Source organism: Sphaerodactylus townsendi, linkage group LG13 (genome assembly GCF_021028975.2).
Source record: "Sphaerodactylus townsendi isolate TG3544 linkage group LG13, MPM_Stown_v2.3, whole genome shotgun sequence".
NCBI lineage: Eukaryota > Metazoa > Chordata > Lepidosauria > Squamata > Sphaerodactylidae > Sphaerodactylus > Sphaerodactylus townsendi.
The window spans coordinates 40,470,709-40,491,851 of NC_059437.1; the positions used below are offsets into that span (position 1 = coordinate 40,470,709).

Here is a 21,143-nt window from a genome sequence, read left to right on the forward strand (position 1 = left end):
GGGAGTGATCCCCTGAGCCTAGAAGCACCCCTTCGCTGAACACGGGGTCACCTCTCTTCCTTCAAATCTCATCTTCTTTGTGATGCCTTTTAGGTCAGCCTTCGATCCTCATTCCAAATGGAAACTTGTGCCATACCAGTATTTTTGTGCCCCGCCAGCATAGCAGGGATGGTCTGGTGGCGTGGCCAAGGGAGGAGCCAACGCTAGTGGGTTTCCACCTTGCTGTTGCCTGTGCTACGCTTGCAGCCGGGGCTTTGGACTTACACCACCTTTGTGGTGGTGGGGAGGCGCTTTTTTGGCCTTTTTTCCCTCCCCAAGCTGCTGGAAAGCCCCTTGGGATTGGTGGGGCGGAGTAGCTGCAGCACGGTGTCTTGGTGCCTGGCTCTTCGGATGGGGCTGTTATTCACCTCTGCTGTGTAAAATTGCTACTTAAGAGTGTATCGTGTCTGAAAATGCCACAAACCTTTTTTTTTTTTAACAGTTTAAAAAATGGTCAGGGTTAAGCAGGAGTTGGGTCATTTTAGTGGAGCTGTTTTGTAACACAACTCTGAAAGGTAGGTCAGCGGTAATACCACCCCTGGGAAGTCTCTCCCTGCTGGAAGGTTACTTTGCAAATGTGTGGCTGAGATGAGATTTGAATCACAGGCTTCTCAACGAAAGCCAAAAGGAACCTTGAGCAATCCTACAGAGCCAAAAAAAGAAAGAAGAAGAAGCACATATCCAAATAGCAGCACAGCACTGTTGTCACTGGTATGTGCTACGTTACCATGAAAATGCTCAGCGGTTTTCCGTCTCAGAGCCTCCACTGATTCCTCTGTGTCAGCCCATTCCAAAACCAGCCTCCTGCCGTACAAATGGGTGCTGTGGCACAGAGCATTGAAAGCTCTCTGTGGAGAGATGGAGAAAAACACTGAGAACACAATCGACAGTTCTGAGAGTCTTAGTCAGTCCCCAACCCATCTCCTGCCTCAAATGCAGGGGCGTAGCTGGGCCAGAGTGCGCCTGGTGTGCATTTTCTGTTTTCCACACACCCCTCCTGTGGCGCCCTGCCCCTCCACCCCCCCTTACCTTAGTTCGGCCTGGAAAAGCGGCCTGTTCCCTTCAGGCTGAAAATGGCCTGATGGGAACCACACTTCCCATGAGACTCTGGGGTTCACAAGGTCTCCTGGGAAGTGTAGTTCCCACCAGGTCATTTTCAGTCTGAAAAGAAAAGAACAGGCCACTTCTCCAGCCTGCACTGTTTCAATAAGATAAGTGTGTGTGTAGGGGGGGGGGGCGCGATTTTCCGCTCTGGAATGCCCTCCCAAGAGAAGCCTGCCTGACCCCATAAGTTTGGGCCTTCCACAGCATGCTCTGTAAACACTGTTTGTAGCTTTAGTCTGTAAACTCTACTAATACTGCTGGCTAAAAACACTGCTGGTATTTTACGGGCATTAATGCTGATTTTACTGTATTTAGATTTGTTGGCTTCTCTTCTATCCTTTACCCCCCTTACTCTCTGAACTGGGTTGCTATTCTTTTATTTTATTATACTAAGGCTGCTTTCACACATGTTGGCTAACCCACTTCAGATGCACTTAAGCAATCATTTGCAACTGGATTTGCAAACGACTGCTAAGTGCATTTTCCAGCACTTGTGAACACAGCCTATGTATGTAATCATTTATACTATTTTTAAAGCTATTGTTAACACACTCTGGGGATGCATACTAGGAACGGAGAGCAGGTTAAGAGACCTTGTCAATAAACAAATAAATATTAGGCAAAAATGGATAAAAGGATGCTGAACAATCCTCTCCCATAACGTGATGTTTCAAAGAAGGCATAAGGGTCTAAGCCTGAGTACTCTTGGTTCATTTTCCTGAAAATGACAGTCAATCACCAGCAGGTACCATCCATTTCTCAACACTCTCAAGCAAAAAAAAACACAAAACAACCTGCACGCCTGCACACACTTACCCGGGAGGAAGCCCTATTGCAGACAGCAAGACTCGTACAGGATTGCACTACAACTTCCCTAAGACAATATATTCTGAAACTAATGTGTCTGCTATTCAACCTTTCCCCTCCCAAATGAGCTGTTTTTCACTCCCTCCATATGCTAATGGAAGACCCCCTGCATTTGCATTCTTCATTGCTATTGGACAGAAGCCCGAGGAGTCCGTCCCTTTTTGCGCATCCTTCTTCCTCAATCCAGTCCCCTCAAAAGGACAGGAAGAAATATTCTGTTGCATTATGTTTGCTTCTCCTAAAGCATGGACTCCTTATACTTTTGCAGCACAGGCTAGCGTTATTTCGCTTCCACTTGGCTGCTGCCGCTGCTTCTTTCTTTCCTTAAAAAAAAAAAGAATAAAAAGGCCTATTTTCACATTAAATGTTACCCAATTAGCAGAGCAACGTGTTGGCTTAAATAAACACTGCTGGGAGGAGAAGAGGGGGAAGGAGGAGTTAACTGTAGTGAGTTGTGATAGCTGTTTATGTTGGCAGAAACAGCAATTCCAGCCCTGGCAAGCCACTGCGGCTCTAATTGCAGGTTCTCATTTGCTAATTTGTACTTTTTAATTTCTCACTTCCCGATATCACATGGGGGGGGGGGGGGGGGGTGGAGAGAGAGAGAGAGAGAGAGAGAGAGAGAGAGAGAGAGAAAATATATGGGAGAATGAATTGCCTGCGCCTGTCTGCGAGTACATGTGCCACAACAGCTGGGTGCCACCAGATTCTTGAGGTCTCACCCAGGCAGGGTGTTGTGTCAGAATCAAAACGACCAACTGCCACTCATTCTTTTGTAGCCTCAAGGATAGATTACAGGGCTGTTGTCTGAGCGCAAGTCTACAGTTTATACTTGCTAGAGAGATTGGCATCCCTGTGGCGCGCACCCGTCTATCTCACACACATGTGCACCCGGTAGGCGGTAGTGTTTGGAAAAGAAGAAGAGGAGTCTGGATTTATACCCTGCTTTCCACAACTGTAAGGAGTCTCGAAGTGGCTTACAAACTCCTTCTTCGCCCCACAACAGACACCATGTGAGGTAGGTGGGGCTGAGAGAGTTCTGAGAGAACTGTGACTGGCCCAAGGTCACCCAGCAGGCTTCATGTGGAGGAGCAGGGAAACAAACCCAGTTCGCTAGATAACAGTCTGCCGCTTATGTGGAGTGGGGGAATCAAAACTGATTCTCCAGATGAGAATCCACTGCTCATGACCACTACAACACACTGGCTCACCCAGTGAATTTCCCTGCCTGTGATCTATGTCTCCCAGCTGAGCTGAAGAGACCCACAGCACAAATGCCCCTACCTGTGACAAGGCTGACTGAGTGGGAAAGGTGGAGAGGGAATTCAAAAGTTTGTGACATCCAGAAGGGCTGGGAGCGAGTTGGCTTGCCCAAAGTGACGAAAAGCCCCAGCTAATACCATGGCCCACTTCCTGACTGAGGTGGGATGCCTGGAGCACATTACAAGCATCCAGTGCATAATTAAGTTTAGGGAATTTACTTATGTAAGATAGGATGAAGGCTGGCGACTGAAACGCCTTTAAAAAGGATTACACACATTTGTGGAGGTTAGGTCTATCAGTAGCTATTGGCTGCCTGATTGAGTGAAATGGCTAAATAGCTGCATTATCAGAAACAGCATATTCCCAAGTACCTGTTGCTGAGGGGGTACATTTTGTATCCCCTCCAAATCCTTCTCTTCCGAGGAGCGCTGGGTGATGGAAACGGTTCTTTCCCCTTCCATTTTACCATCACAACAACCCTTTGTATATCAGGCTGAGGCCGAGAATGCAACCTAGGGGTGGCCAACCGATGGTGTTCCAGATGTTCATGGTCTACAACTCCCATCAGCCCCAGCCTGTCTACAGTTTATACTGTACACTGGCCATGCTGGCAGGGGCTGATGGGAATTGTAATCCATGAACATCTGGAGCACCAGAGGTTGGCCACCCCTGAGGTAGCCCAAGCATACACAGAGAACCTCACTGGCTTTTGTGTGGGACCGGATCAGTCTCCACAGTCCTGGCCTGCCATTCTAATCACTATTCCACTCAGGATATACCTCCCTCCTTAAATTTTCTTTCCTTAATCTATGTGTATGGGGTAAAGGGATTTAGACAGCACGCTGTGCAAGTCCCTGGCTTGAATTCCTATTATCCATTTAATAACGTGTGCATAAACAATAAAACAACAGAATTTACGAAGGGGTCTTAAATGCAGATGTGCAGACAAACCTCACATGTGCAGCAAGCCAACAATAACTTCTACACTGGGGACTTACCAATTTCATGCTACCTAGGAGTCTTTCTGGCTGTGCCCAGCTTTGTGAGCTCACAGACGCAGGGCAAGTGTGTGTATGTGTATGTGTGAGCATAGGTGTATGTGTCAGTGAGCAGTCTGGGGTCCAGAGTGGTGGATGCCATAGATCAAAAAAGCAGGCCGCCAGGGATCTATAGATCAGCAGATCTAAATGCTCTTAATTTGGGGGACAGAGCCATTCTGCCTCTTCGGTCCCTGTTGCCCTATTAAATACTTGGCCCAAACAGCCCCCAGGCAAAACCATTAATGGGATACAAAAGGCGGACAATATTAGGCTGTTGATAGATTTCCCATCCTTCCAAAAACAAAGACCCGTCACTGCTCCTGGCTGAGGGTATTCTCCATAACGCCAGCTGGGCTCTTGTAAGAGGGCCGTGCCTCATTCCTGCCTGAATGGGTGATTTCTTGTTTTGATGAGATCAGCTGAGTTTTTAATGCTGTTTGATACCATCAACTGCTTTGGGGGTTCACACCAATGAGTTTGTGCCAGTACAGAGAGGCAGTTTGAGGGGAAAAAAACTGAAGCAAACCCCCTTTCTTATATGTAACACATGTGCACAGTTGCACACTGAAATCACAGTGCCTTGAAGAGGTGGGTGCATATTTAAAACTTCTTTCCGTGCCTGTAATTATGCAGGACGGAGATCTTGGGTACAAAGTAGAAACCGCACAGTAAAAGACAAGAGCTGATAGTAAATAGGGGGAGGGAGATCAAAAGGAGAAGGAAAAAAATCTCCCAGTTTTGCCGGGGAAAAAAACCAAGAAGAACAGCACCCCCAAATGGACGATAAAAGCAACAGAAGTCCGTGTAGTCATGATTGCATTTTTAATCAGCACTTCCTCTAAGGAGTTCAGTTCCGCATATATGGTTCTCCCCTCCTCCATTTTATCCTCTCGACAACTCCGTGAGGTAAGTTACACTGCGAGGAAGATCTCCTACTGAGCTTCATGAGTGGAGATTTGAAGTTGGGTCATTGTTTGGTACCCTATTATGCAGCCCTGGACCTCAAGGGAAAATGACATCAAGCTGAGGGGGACAAATTTGATTAAAACTAACAAATGTATTGCAAACACTAGCCGAGGTTCGGTCAACAGTACCGCCGATAACGCACATACCCTATATGCGAAAAGATCTCTGCTGTTAACATTGGAATACAACAGTTAAGACTGGATTAAAGATTGCAGAGGATCCACACGTAGCAGTCCGGTTTCCAGGAGCTGCACAGATCTCTGCTCAATGGGAAACTGGTCAGCTACCCTATTTCATGAGGTAATCAAGGGCATACCCATGTAAACTAACACAGCTTGGGGTCTGTGCTGCCGCCTTTCCAGGAGAAAAAGAAAACCAAAGAATCTGCCACTGAACAAAAAGAGGGGGGAAAATAACTGTGCAATATGGACTTTGGGAGAATTGATAAAATCATAAATAGTACAGTGTGTGTCTCAGTAAATATTTTGTAGGGAGAATTTCTCTCAGTGCCAAAGGCGAAGGCCCTTGTTACATTTCCCAGGATTCCACACAGGAAGTGACCCACCTGCATAATGCCTCTCCATGCCTCTCCTTCAGAGCCAGCATGGTGTCATAGTTAAGTGAGGTGGACTATCATCTGGTGAGCTGGGTTTGATTCCCCACTCCTCCACAGGAGTGGTGGACTCTAGAGAACCGGTTTTGATTCCTCCACATGAAGCCTGCTGGGTGACCTTGGGCCAGTCAGAGTTCTCTCAGAACTCTCTCAGCCCCACCTACCTCACAAGGTGTCTGTTGTGGAGATAGGAAGGGAAGGAGTTTCCAAGCCATCTTGAGACTCCTTAGTGGAGAAAAGTGGGGCATAAATCCAAACACTTCTTCTTCTTTATCATGTTCTTCTCCAGTCCCCACACCATGGTATATTTTCACTTGGTCTATGTTTTTATTGTCACGTTTCATTTTTGCATTTATGACATATTATTGTTATGTTACAAAATGTTGTTATTGTTGATGTTATATTCTTTTATTATAGGATATCTATTGTTACTCTTTGCTGCTAAGATGCTATTGATGTTTCTGTTATTATGTTGTGAAATTTTGTTATTGTTAATATGTTATGATTGATGATGTTTTGATAAATGACTGTTAAACTGCCCTGCGCCCTTCGGGGGAGGGCGGGGTATAAATCCAATATATGAAATTAAATGAAATTATGTTTTATTATTTTGATTTTATTATTGGGAATCCCCTACAGACCTTTGTATAAGATGGGGTTAAAATCCATAGAGATAAATAAATAGGGGATGCTCATCATGTGGAAGGGAAGCACAGCCATGGTTGTCTTTAGAATTATAACTCTGAACATGTCTCCCCCTGCTCTATAATGGAAGAAGAAGAAGAGTTTGGATTTATAAACCCCCCCCCCCCGCCTTTCTCTCCTGTAGGAGACTCAAAGGGGCTTACAATCTCCTTGCCCTTCCCCCCTCACAGCAAACACCCTGTGAGGTGGGTGGGGCTGAGAGAGCTCTGAGAAGCTGTGACCAGCCCAAGGTCACCCAGCTGGTGTATGTGGGAGTGCACAGGCTAATCTGAATTCCCCAGATAAGCCTCCACAGCTCAAGCAGCAGAGCGGGGAATCAAACCCGGTTCCTCCAGATTAGAATGTACCTGCTCTTAACCACTACGCCACTGCTGCTCCTTTTGTGTTTTTTGCTGGATTAGCAGGCTGAAGCTCTTAGATAATAGGGAATATCTAGAACAGGCCCCTGCCTGCTCTTTTCTGACTTCTACCTCCCAGCCCCAGCTCCTGGCCTTCTTGAGGTTAGTGAAGATTATAGTTTCTCAGAGGACTTCAGGGGCAGTTGGACTGAATGGTTTGCTGTTTTTTGCATTTTTGAAAACTTCTCTGTGGACTGCTAGTTTTATTAACTCTGCTGTTACAGATGTGTTCTTTAAAAATGTATGTTTTCACAGTATTATTGGCTTTGGCTGATTTTACTTTTTGAGGCTGCATTAACTACCTTTTAATTTTTATTTTACACAGCATTGGATCTCAAGAGAAAACGAAATCAAGGCGGAGGGAGTTTTTGTGCTTCTGGCTTTGTTGTAAGCTGTCTAGTGTAGTATTTTATTAGCAGGGGGGTGAGCCATAATTTTTCAATAAATCTTTCTCTTGGGCATCTTCTTTAAGATTCTTCCTGAACCGGCAAGGGGATCAATATAGGTGGGGAAGGAGCAGGAAGATCCATGGTGGTTTGCATACCCTTCATTCCAGCTTCATTATTATGGTTTTCTATTGCAATACTCTGGGGTATTGTCTTTCGCTCCCTTCAAACACCCTTCCAGCATTGGTTCTCCCTCCCATCATCCCTTGCAAATATTCATTATTCTCATTCTCTGCTCCCCCCCTTCCCCAAAGTGCATTTCTTTACTCTTCCTCCATAAGACAAATGCCAGTCAGTCTCTTCCTTGAGGAAAAGTAAAGAGTTATTATTTCAGGCACTTTCTGGGTTATATGTCTTGCTCACACACACAAGCACATACACCTGTGATGGCTGCTAATAATAATGTTCCTATCTACGTGAAACGTACTCTGGGTTCTGTCTCTTACAGTATAATCCTTTGGTTTGGAAGGGCTTAAGTCTTGTTAGGACATTGCTGTTGGTTGCACTCAAGGATGACAAAATGTTGGCAGAACAGGATGGAAGACAGCAGTGATGGCGAACCTTTTTGAGACCGAGTGCCCAAATTGCAACCCAAACCCCACTTATTTATCGCAAAGTGCCAACCTGGCTATTTAACCTGAATGTTGAGGTTTTAGTTTAGAAAAAAACGGTTGGCTCCCTCTTCCTCCACCCCACCTGCTCGAGCAGGGGCCAGCCTGCTCTAGCCTTCAGCAAGTCCTGTGCATACCACTCTGTGCCTCTCTAGCATCTCTGCCTCCTCTGTGACCACCCCCCCCCCCAGGCAGCAGCCACCCAGAGCACAGGCACCAGGCCCGCCAGCCAAGTCCTCCCTGCTCACCACAGTGTGCTAACGTCATACTTAGTGGCCCAGGCCAGCCTAGATGTGTGTGTGTGTGTGGGGGGGGGGTTCCACCCCCACATGACGAACACTGTGTGTGCGTGCCCACAGAGAGGACTCCGAGTGCCACCTCTGGCACCCGTGCCATAGGTTCGCCATCACTGGAATACAGGGACCTAGGTTTTTGCCTTTACTGAACCACCACATTCTGACTTCACTTTCTTCTCTTCTCTTCCCACCCCAATTCATCCCCAGTCACCTAAGGTTCTCCCCTTCCCACATGTCTTGGCCTTTCCATCTGTTGTTACCTGTCAACCCTTCAGGTATACATTGTGGGCCCAAAACTCTTGTAATATAGGGAGCCTTGTGTAGAGCACTCAAAAGGTTTTCTAAAAAAATAAGTTGCACACGGAGCCCTTATTTGAACTGGATTTTAAAAACCTGCTTCGCTGTCAAGTCACATCTGACTCATGGTGACCCTTGGTGTGGTTTTCAAGGCAAGGGACGTTCGGAGGTTGTTTGCCATTGGCTGCCTTTGTATCACGACCCTGGTTTTCCAAGTACTTGCCTGGGTCAACCCTGCTTAGCTTCCAAGATCTGAGATCAGGCAAGCCTGAGCTATCCAGGTCAAGTCTAGAACTGGATATTGATATTGTTGTTGTTGTTATTTCAAGATCTTGTGAAGCTGCCTCAAGGAAGTCTCTGGAGAGGCAGCACATATATGGTCTAAAATAAATAAAGATGCCAAGGTACATCAAGGTGCAAATGTGCTGTCTAGGGTAGTTTGGTCACTTCTGCAACATCTCAGGACACCTCCCTCACTTGACCCACCTGTAGAAATCCCCAGGTGCTTTCACCATCCTCTGGCCATGCCTCGCACTCAGACTGAATGATGAGGACCGGGACCTAAGGGATTGTTTTTACCTTAGCATCTTGCTTCGTGAGGAAGTCCACGAACCCAAAGCCACGATGACTTCCTGTCCCGACCATTTTTTTCGGCAGGCGAACTGTCTTTAGCTCTCCAAAGGTGCTGAAGGAACAAAAGAGGGGAGGGAGAATATTTGTGTCCGAGAACAAAGGCTGAATCTTTTTTTATCCATCTTCTTCCACAACTGTAAAATCCGTGTTACAAATTTCCCTTGCCCAAAAACACCACTGCGTGGGCACCGGTGGAAAAATGAGAGTCTCTCTCTTAAATGCGAAAGGTCTTGGATAATTCCACTAGGGGGGAAATGCATGCATTACAGGCCCTGATACGGTTGGCCTCTCATCAAAGGCTTGTGTTGGGTCTGCTGATGGGGAAAGAGGGAGGGGGTGAGTAGTGGTAACCTCCCGAGCCTCCAAGAGGGTGGTCACCATGCGAAGGGCAGATGGATCACGCCGTTCTGTTTTTTAGATCAACGTCTAAATACGTAATAGACAAAATGCGCTGGGAGGCATGCACTACCCACACGAATCCTCCTCAAGGTGTCCAAATTGGTTGCAGCTCCCCGATGAGATCAGCCTCAGTGGCAAACCCAGGGCATGCTGCCAAGGCAAGATGCTGACAGCCTTCCAGACTCCACAGATAATTTCTTTTATCAGCCCATTGAGAAGCTGCCCTTTCTTCAAAGCTCTCCAAGTGCTCGGAGGCTGGACCACCCTCCCTCCTGGCACTGCACTTTTAGGAAAGTTCCTGCTGAAAACGATGTCCCCAGATTACTCCATCGATTAGACAATTGCTGAATGCAAATGAATACGCACGGACAAGATCCCCCCCTCTGCCATGCATCCAGATTGCTGGCGTTTTATGTTGGTCATTCACCCGGAAAGTGTTGTGAGAGCTTTCAGTGACGTGTTAAGATTTCTAAAATAACTTCATACATCTTTGGAGTGGTAAAAAGGACGATTTTAGCCCCTCTTTCAATGCATGCTCCCGAGCAATTCAAACATTCGAGGAAATAAGACAGTACCCATCTGCCAGCCCTTTAGAATGCAGTAGAGCATAGGTGTCAAACTCATGGCCCTCCAGATGTTATGGACTACAGTTCCCATCACCCCTGCCAGCATCGTGCTGGCAGGGAATGATGGGACAGAATCCATGCTTATATCCTGAGGGCCATTAATTGACCTATGAGGGAATGAACAAAGGTATTCTAGCAGAACAAAGAATTCTAGGCTTGTCTTCTCTTTGATATACTAACTTTCCATATGCAGAGAGATTTTGTTCCTTTTCCAAAGCATTACAGCTGATTCTCAAAGATAATGTTGTGGTTTCAGTTTGTGTCACAGACTACAAACATGGAATCATGGATAGTAGTTTGTGTGTGTGTATCAAGTACCATCAAGTCACAACCAACTTATGGCAACAGCTGTTGGGCTTTCATTGCAAGAGATGTTTGGAGGTGGTTTTCCATGGCCTGCCTTTGGGTGAGCTGAGAGAGTTCTGAGAGAACTGTGACCAGCCCAAGGTCACCCAGCACGCTTTGTGTGGAGGAGTGGCAAATCAAGTCCAGTGGTTCAGATTACAGTCCCACCAATCTCACCAACTACACCAGGGGTCTGCAACCTGTGGCTCTCCAGATGGTCATGGACTACAATTCCCATCAACTTCTGCCAGCATGGCCAATTGGCTGTCTATCTGGGTGCTGTCTATCTGTCTATCTGGGTGGTAGATTACTCTGTCTATCTGGGTGCTGTCTATCTGTCTATCTGGGTGGTAGATTACTCAAGTTTAATTCAGGTCAGAACAAATGGGCTAAGTTAGGAGATGAAGAATCTGCTACCCACCAAATTGCTGAATGTCCTTCCCTAAGAGTTGCCCAAATCCCGTGCATCCTTCAAAGGCACAACTGGGTGGACAGCTATTGAGGACAGAATTACGAATACTTTTTGGTTTACAGTGTAACGTTGCCAGCCTTTTTGTAATGTTTCGCGACTGTTACAGTTTGGATAAATTAGACACACAAAGGCTGCAGTCCTAGAAATGCCAGCCAGAGAGTGAGCCGTGAGCAAATATGCAAAGGACTGCGTTACGAGAACCGTACATCTTCCTTTTTACGAGCGTGTGCGAGCAAGTGTGAGAGAGGGTGCCGTGGAGGGCACTAGCTAGCTTATCCCAGGGGGCGTCTTTACCCCCAACCACACAGAAATCCCACAACAAAGAGGCGCCTTTTCCTGCTGCCAAGAGTCAGCTGCCTTTCCCCAGCTTTGGGTCCATTTATCAACACCTATGCACAAATTGGAGACAATGAATATTTAATGCGGGCTCCGGCTGACTAGGTGTGCTATTTTATCTGGCCTTATCGGCTCACATGGGTGGGCAGGGCGGGAAGTCGGCAGGGGCAGGAAGCCACTGCAGGAATAAGGCCGTAGTGCCTAAGCGGCTAATGACCGGGGCAAATCCCGAATGTAAGGAATTGCTAATCCTGCTGCACGTTCAGGCATGACCAGGCATCCATCTGGTGAATTTCCTTGGGCTGCGCCGTGTGTAAGCGGAGCATTATGAAGCCTCAAAATGAATCTGCACGTCTCCCTCCTCTGCGGCCTCCGCTGTTTGTACCTCAGGAAAACTCGCCTGGCAGCCTCCGAAGATCTCCTTTTCTTGGAAGCGGAAACAGGATGAAACAAACTAAAACTGTCAGGGACTGATGAAGCCATGGTTGCGGAGCCCTGGCCTGGCAGAAGCGTAAACCCAGCAGACTACATGTTATGCACGCATGTGTAATCTGGCAAGGAGGAGAGGGAGGGAAGTAAACAAGAGCATGAAGGTGAGATCTTTTTTGTTAACCCGATTTTATTCTACCCCATTAGCTGCTCGAGGGCTCAATCAAGATCCTGTGTCCAGTTGCAACTGTTATCGTTTAACCTTCCCGTTAGCACCAAGAGCTTTTTTCCTCTTTTTTTTTTTACAGAGTGATATTGTTCACAAGCACAGCCAAATTTCATCGATGCAGCCCTGGTCTATAGAAGCCCGAAATACCCGCAGACTATTAACGCACTGCTACAAGCGTTTGCAAGTGGGTAGACAAAACCGACCAATTCTCCTCACAATGTATGACTTCTTGAAGAAAGTTTAGCTTCGGGATAGACGGGTAATAGAGAAACACAGCCCTGTTATCAGAGTCACTCACTACTACTTCCCCCCACCACGGGATCTGCTAGATATTTCCAGTTTCAGCAGGAAAGCCAAAGTCCTTCCCTGTCACCAGTGGGGCTGCCAATCTCCAAGTGGTAACTGGATCAGGGGTGTGTACTGCATAGCCGAGGACATAATAAGATTCAAATGTCCCGGGCTCGCGGCCATTTAGTCATGCGTGGTGGAAAAGTAAGCCCCCACCCCTCCCCTCCACCTTCCCCCTGGGTCCATACACTGACTTCAAGAGTGGTTGTGGTGGGGGACAGCAGCCACCCATGGGGTGGGGGGGGGACTCAGATTTTGCACAGGGCTACACTTTCCCTAGATACGCCTCTGCTGGAGCTCCAGGTGATACATGAAGTTTACCTGGAGAAAATGGCCACTTTGGAAGATGGCCTCTATGGCTTTATGCTGGGGTGACCAATCTATGGTGCTCCAGATGTTAATGGACTACAATTTCATCAGCCTCTGCTGCCATGGCCCAATTGGTTTATGCCTGGCAGGGGCTTCGCGAACGTAGTCCATGAATGGCTATCCTGGAGAAACCCTAAGGTTGGCTAAATTCTTGCATACCCTTCCTTCAAACCCTGCTCTCCAGAGCATCCATGCTCTCTCCGAAAGTCCAAATCCCCAAATATTTCCCAACCTGGACTTGGTAACCCTAGTTACAGGAGCTACATTCAAATCCAGAGGCCCCCCAGAGACCAACAAGATTTGTGGGGTAAAAGTCTTCGACAGTCAAAACGCCTTCCTCAGATCTGAAAAATCTTGTTGGTCACTAAGGTGCTACTAGACTCAAATCTTGCTCTTCTATTTCAGACTGACATGTCCTCCTAAAACTATCCCTGTTATCATCCACTGATATGCAGTTATATTAGACATCTGCAGAAGATGTATCCAGGATAAAAATAACATGTTCAAATGAGACACAAGAAGGAACATGCTGATCCTACACTCGACAATTGCTGGAATACATGAGCACAATTTGTACGTGGCCTTCTCACAGGCTCCTCCCCCACCCCCCCATGACACAGCCTATCGATATATTCAGATAATCCCATGTAGACAAGAAGTGGGTCAGTGCACATGGTTTCACTCCCTTTCTATACCTGTTATTTTCACCCTGAGCCTGTTGTCTGAAGACAGGTGACTGTTTTTGAAAAAGAAGGTTTCATTTCATGGTTCGGGTAGCTGAAGTTGCAAAGGCAATCTCCTCCGCAAATTTGCCTCTCACCCCTTTTAAAGCTAATGGCCACCTCTACATTTTGTGGTAATTAATTCCAGGAGTTAATTCACATGAAGAAGTATTTTCTTTTGTCTGCCATCACGCCACTGCCAATCCATTTCAGTGGGTGATCCCAAGTCCTAATATAATGGGAGAGAGCAAACTTCTCATTAACTTCCATGCATAATTTTGTAGAACCACTTATCACATGCCCCTATTACGTTGGTGTATTTACAGGAGAGCTCTATATGATCCCAGCTTTGGAGTTTCAGCAGTTTCATGTGCGAACTGGAATCTTAATTAGACCGATAAGAAAAAGAAGAAGATTTATATCCCCCCTTTCTCTCCTGTAAGGAGACTCAGAGGGGCTTAAAATCTCCTTTTCCTCCACCCCCCAACAACAAACACTCTGTGAGGTGGGGCTGAGAGAGCTCCAAAGAACTGTGACTAGCCCAAGGTCACCCAACTGGCATGTGCTGGAGTGCACAAGGTGATCTAGTCTCCTGCAGATAAGCCTCCACAGCTCAAGTGGCAAAGCAGGAATCAAACCCAGTTCAAGGAAGCAAAAAGGGAAGAAAAATAGGGAAATCTTAGGGTACACTGAAGAGATGGTGGAGAGCAAAATACATATCGAACACATGAAGCTGCTTTATACTCAGTCAGATCCTTGGTCTATAGCACAGGTGTCAAACTCGCAGCCCTCCAGATGTTATGGACCCCCAGTTCCCATCATTCCCTGCCAGCATGATGCTGGCAGGGGATGATGGGAACTGTAGTCCATAACATCTGGAAGGGTTGTGAGTTTGACACCAACAGACCCGACACCTGGAATAGGGTCAATGTCCAGTAGCCTGCTCTGACTGGCAGCAGGCTCCAGGGAACAGCTTGAGTGGGTCTTCACATCACCTTTTGATGGGAGATGACAGGTTTGCTCCTGATTTGACCCCCTCTTGCTCCCGATTTGGCCTGGTGAGCCCACTGACCTTGCCAGGCCAGATTTGGGGGGGGGGGGTAGAGATTGCCTCAGCTGTCCTGTGGGCCTGATAAGCCCTCTCTAGGCAGTCACCACACCGACTGTGGGCTTGTCAGTCCAGACCAGGGGTAGGGAACCTGCGGCTCTCCAGATAGTTCCAGGAATTCCTGAATTCCCTTATCAGCCTCTGTCAGCCCAGTGAGCCAGCTGGCCATGCTGGTAAAACTGACATGGGACTGTGTAGTTTCCTGAGCACCTAAGCAGCCGCAGGTTCCCTACCCCTGGTCCAGACAACCTCCACCCCGGCTTGACCAAGTCACATTTTCATTCTATCCAGCCCTCATAACAAATGAGTTTGACACCCTCGCACTAAGGCAGTGGTGGCGAACCTTTGGCACTCCAGATGTTATGGACTACAATTCCCATCAGCCCCTGCCAGCATGGCCAATTGACCATGCTGGCAGGGGCTGATGGGAATTGTAGTCCATAACATCTGGAGTGCCAAAGGTTCGCCACCACGGCACTAAGGTGATGTCTGTGAAGGAAAACTGCAGTGTTCCAAGCACATCTGGAAAGACAACTCCGTGATCAAACAGGATGTGGGTAAAAACAACTGGAAGCAGAAATGAACCACCCCTGGGGGTGACCTCTGCCATCTCTGCCCACCTCATTCCACGCTGTCCTTCAAACCAGGTCGGCTGTCCGCAGTCATCTCCATAAAGATTCAAAGGCCAGTTCTTCTCTGGGAATTCAGATGAAACTATTTCACCTTCAGCCTCTTGCATTTGGCAGCAGAAAATTTTTTGCAACTGCAGCCAATGTTTGACAGCAGACCGGCATCAGCCATCACTATCTGACAGCTGGCTTACAATGGAACGGAGAGAATTCTGTATCTAGTCAATCGAAACCAGAGCGGGGTCATAAAATTCTGATCCAGAGATCCAAACCTGGACGAGAATTTCAACATCCCCATTCAGATTTTGAGGCTTGAACACTTGTTGCAGTTCAACATTTTCTAAAATTTCATATCAGAGATCCTAAGTATAGGTCTTATGCCCTCCGACCTCTAGATACTGCCACATAATTTGGCTTCCATTAAATCTTAATCTGGGAAAACACATAAAACTAATTTCCTATTTGGGTCATATGAGGACTACTGTGTTATTCTTTGCTTCTGTTTTACAGCAGACTTTTACATTCCAATTAGTACTGATGGTAGTTCTGAATTACTTCTGGAGAAAAATTTCAAAAGGAGTAGGGTTTTTCCCCCTTCTTTTTGTTTCCCGTAACCAGTGTTCTCTGGTGTAACTTGAAGCCTGTTTTATATTCAGTATCAGCTACTTTAATCATGTTCGCAACAGTTCCTGTATACCATTTTAAGACCGAGATAAACCATAGCCAGTGTGGTATAGTGTTTGAGAGCAGGTGGACTCTGGAGAGCCAGGTTTAATTTCCCACTCCTCCACATGAAGCCTGCTAAGTGACCTTGGGACCCAGTTCTCTCAGAACTCTCTCAGCCCATGCAGAGCTGGGCAGTTGCAAACCACTTTTGAACATCTCTAGACTTGAAAATTCGTAATAAGTCAGCTGTAACTTCACGGTGTACTCGCATGTACACACAAATGATAGATTTGGGGCTTTTCTATTGCGTTCTGACATCTCCCCACCTTCCCCCTTGTGTTTTATTCTAAACGTTCAGTTTGGTAGAGAGATCTGGGCAATTCAAAAAGTTGTTTGTTACTTTGCAATCATTTACAAACCTGACAAACAGTATTGTGCTACTACTGCATTTGGATATATATATATTGCTATGAGCCTCCATGGCCACCATCCATTTTGGTCCATCACAACTTTGCTACAATTCACAGAAACTTAAAAGCACTATCCAATTAAAGTCTGAATCTTTGATGGGGTTCATTCACAGTAGTCAGAAAAAGACGGTGCCCTTTGACTCAAAATTTGCAGCCAGCACCATGGACAGCAAATAGTGTTTGTGGCAAGAGAGTCAAATGACACAGAGGCAGTGAGATAGGATTATCATGGATTACCTCTGGCAATAATCCTTTACAGGACTTATAAAGGGGAAGCAGTCGGTTTTTACAGGCTTATCAGTGGCGACATTTATGGGGAGGTGTTGTGGCGCAGTGGTAGGACGTGTGTTTTGCACGCAGAAGGTCCCAGTTTCAATCCCAGATGGCTCCAGATAAAAGGAGCCCAGGGAACAGACATGAGAAAAGTCCCTTTGTGCCCAAGAGAAGAAGAAGAAGAAGAAGAGAGAAGAGTTTTGGATTTATACCCCACCTTTTTCTCCTGTAAGGAGACTCAAGGTAACCCTTACAAGTTCCCTTTCTCCCTTCCTCTCTCCCCACAACAGACACCTTGTAAGGTAGGTGGGGCTGAGAGAGTTCTGAAAGAACTGTGACTAGCCCAAGGTCACCCAGCACGAATGTAGGAGTGTGGAAACACATCAGGTTCACCAGACAAGCCTCTGCCACTCAAGTGGAGGAGTGGGGAATCAAACCTGGTTCTCCAGATTAGAGTCCACCTGCTCTTAACCACTACTGTAAAGGATTCAATGGTGTTGATGAGAGGGGCAGCCGCCTGGCCTTGACTACATTCCACAGCCCGGGCGATGGGCCAGCTTCTCCGGCGGAGACCTTATCTCTGCGAGGGAGATGAGACCTCCGTTCCCATGGGAATCCGGGAGGGAGGATGGGATGGACAGAGTTATAACCTGTGTTTCTGGCAGGAGATCTTATTCCTGCCACTGCGTGTACATGAGCTTTCTAAGATGTCTGAATAAACGGTCTTTTACACCAAAGCCTTTTATTTCTGCTTCTATGGAATTCCTTACATTGTGGCTTGGGAACTCCCTAATTCATCTATATTCCCTAGTGCAGTGGACCTCTGCGTGTCACCGGCATGGAGAGGGGTTGAGATGTTTCCTGTGGAAGATGCGGTAGCCCCCCCAAAGAGAGACTCCGACCTTTCCCTTCTGAATCCTGGAGGGCAGTGGAGAAGCCGAGGGTCTAAGCTGGTGACTCTTTCCGATCCTAAATCATCCCTTGCGAGTCTTCCTTTACTCCCACCATTGGAGCGAGGGGCGGTAAGAGAGCGACTCATAGGGACTTTCATGAGTGGATTTTGGGGCTGCATCTGCTATGGATGCAGCCTGTGGATGGAATATCTACCCGTTTTCATTATGGATTACAAACCTCAGATGCAACCTGTCATCACGGAGGAGAGCGGGCCTGACCACCTTTCATGCGGCAACCCGGGGAGTCCATTGGAGAACGCGATTCCTGGACTCGTGATTTTGGTGATGCTCCCAAAGAACTCCACCGTGCTTAATGGCACTAGCACTGGGGCCCGGTCCGAAGACTAATCTCACCCGGTGACACTGGGACTATACCAGGGGTTGGGAGGGGGGTATCCATTACCGTCGCTGTCCGTCGACCGACCCCCCCTGATCCCGGACCAGCCGGCTGCCACCGCCGAGAGATACCCACGATGGAGCCACACCCGGTGGAGCGCGATGTCCGCCCAGACGTCCAGGCGAGGAGGAGTCCGGGAGAAAGCCTCGCACTCCCAGCCGGATCATGTTCCCTCTCCCATCGAAGAGAGCTGGGGATGAGAGTGGCCCGACTCGCGCAGATGCCCAAGAAGCATGGGCCCGTGAGCAGCCAGCTATGGGAAGAGGAACGGGAACAGCTGGCAACAGGCGTGAAAACCGTGCAGAGAGACCCGGGAGCAGCTTGGCGCCAAAGAAGTCCAACTTCCCGAATTGGACCTGCGTGCCAGGAATCGCGGCTCAAACTGGCAATATCGCCGAATCTATCAGTCCATGATAAAGTCCTGGAACACTCCAGGCGCTGAACTTACAGCCGTCAGCGAAAGAAAGTGTTCGGGCCTATGCGCATTAATACCACAAGTGAACTTACTGCAGCTGTTCAATACGGGGCCGAACTGGCTAAATTGGAGCGAGGAGAAAGCAGCTTTTGCATGCGCACCAGGATGCATTGACTCGCATAGCGAGAGAGAGCTGGCTGCCTTGGAGAGGGAACTGAAGAAGCAGCAGACCAGGACAACCCAAGTTGGAGTCTGCGGCTGTATCACCGAATTGCAGCCCGGGCGCCAGAGGCGGCTTAATGCTGCTGGAGTCCAACCACGCTGCTCCGGGACCGGCTCCCACCGGAACACCAGCGGCACCCGGGCGTTGATAACCTCCACCGATTCCGGCCCCCCCCTGCGCCTTGCTGCCTCGCCAGCTCAACCTGCGCAGCAGCGCCCCTCACGAAATACGCGGGCTTAAGGGCCGCGATAAGAGAGGGGTTACTACAGACCTCCAATACCTGCCACGCTTTACGATGGGATCCGCTTCCAAACTTCCCTACTTCATCTTTACAGCTTCGATGCCCACATGGAGGGACTATGGCCCGATTTATATATACCCGGTCTGAAGCGCCAAAAAAAAATACGGGACATCGGCTCCAGTCCTGGATGGGGCAGCAACCCATTGGCGACTGGTTTGTGACTCTTTTTTGAACCTGCAAGATGAAGATACTTCGCATCGCGAGTACCCGCATTCCTCCAAGCCTTAAGGGCTGCAGCCTTCCAAGATCGGGTAGCGGAAAAGTAGAGCTATCGCGCATCATCAAAACTATTCAGCAAGGCAACCGCATTTCGTTTGCCAGAATTTTGCTTGCGATGAATTTAGATGGCGGCTGCTGGAACTCTCCTCGGAGTGGCCTGGAGCGCATGAAATGCTGGTCACTTCTCGGATGCTGAAATGCGGCGAGCGAAGAGAGCTGCGGTGAAAGCCGGTAAGTTTTTAATTCGGGTCCCCCTCGCGCTATTTGCTGATTGGATTGAATTGGGATCCCAGGTGAAACGTCTAAGCTTAGAGTAAGCTGCGTGCGGAGGCATATTACGCCAAACCTGCCGCACCTCGCTCCACTGCCAAGCTATGACAGCGCCCCCTACCCGAGACCCACTCTCCGAGCGCCGTCGCCGACTGGGATTGTAGTCTTAACTCTTGAGGAGGTCCAGGTCCGTCTAGCCGCCAACTGCCCGAAACAACTGACCAGCTTGGCTCCGGCGGCACTTCCATCTGCCAAGCCACCACGCCATTAGGTTAGCCCCCAGCGGGACTCTCGTCTAAGGCAGTCATCGAGGCTGACCTCGAGGAGGGGAAGCAGCTGTTTGCGCTTTCTTCAACCCCATGGACATGTGGGTTCTGACTCAGGCAGACGTGTGAGTGAAGGCAGCTCCCATTACAATCAAAGCCGTTTCTTCGGCCAACCCGGCTGGCAACGCACCGTGTATTATAGCCTCAGCCCTTGTGGATTCTGGCGAACGCTCCCGACGCCCATCTCGGCCCCAGGTGGCCGGAGGAGCTAGAGTCTAGACCAAGTCCCCTGGCTAAGCCCTTACCATTCTACCGTCAGACGGTCCTCTCGAGGAACCGAGGACGGCTGAGTTCAAAGCATAACGCCCGGTTCTCCTCCGCTCGCGCCCGACCATTGGGAGAAAGAGTAGTTTTATTCAAGCCAGTGGCTAAACTCCATGGACCTGGGCATGCCAAAAGCTGGTTGTTGTTGCATGAACCAAAATTCCTTTGGAAGAAGGATCTTGGAATTCACTGACCTACCTGCGGGAACACATGAATTGAAGCTTTCGACTTCTCCTGAGCACGCCTGGCTTCACCATCAGCGATTGCTCGATTCTACGGCATCCACATTATAGATCTATTAGCCAGTGTTACCGGGAGCAGAATCGCGATCAGTTAGCACCATAGAAGACACTGACTGCAAATATTAATACAGCCAGGAAGCAACTGCTTAAGAGTAGAATCTACCGCGCGAGTCCCAATGAGGAAGGGCGATTGCCTTCTTAGATAAGAACCTTCATGAGGGTTCATCACGAACCACCAAACTTTACACATGTGCTGCTCCTGTGTTGTTTGTAAAAGAAAGATGGAATAGCTACGGCTCTGCACAGATTAACGAGGTCTCAAATGCGGTCTCCCTGTCCAATAAATACCTTTGCCTTTGATCAAGGACCTTTTAGGCGCATTGGGCCAAAGGACGATCTACTTCAAGGTTGGACTTGAGAGAAGCTTACTACAGGATTGAATTGCTGAAGGCTATGAACACTTGACTGCATTTAACACAAAGTTTGGGACGGTTTGAATACTTGGCCGTGCCATTTGGGAGTTAGAAATTGATTTACGGGCTTTATGGTCTCCATATCAGCGAAGTCTCTCCATGGTTATTATTACCCAAAGGGAGTAGTGGTGTACTTGCCAGATGGCGCTTTTAATTTATTCACAAACCATGGAGGAGCATGGGGCATTAGTTTGGGAAGTATTGGCAACGCTTTGCTCAACTAACTCCCTCTTTGCCAAACTTTCCCCAAGTGCTGTTTCCACCAGCCTCTATTGACTATTTGGGTTACCGGATCTCACTCGCCGAGGGCCTTCTAAATGGATTCTGCTGAAGATCGATGCACCCGGTCCTCCAGTGGCTC

General features: G+C 48.1%; 1 protein-coding gene across 1 annotated transcript in view; it reads right to left on the reverse strand.

The window, feature by feature from the left end:
- RBM19 (RNA binding motif protein 19) overlaps positions 1–21,143 on the reverse strand; it is a 114,157-nt gene that overhangs the window by 28,764 nt on the left and 64,250 nt on the right. The window contains exons 22-23 of the mRNA XM_048514997.1: positions 9,225–9,330; positions 767–887 (exon numbers count right to left, since the gene is read on the reverse strand). Of these exons, the coding sequence (XP_048370954.1) occupies positions 767–887; positions 9,225–9,330 (227 nt within the window). The remainder of the gene's footprint in view (positions 1–766; positions 888–9,224; positions 9,331–21,143) is intronic.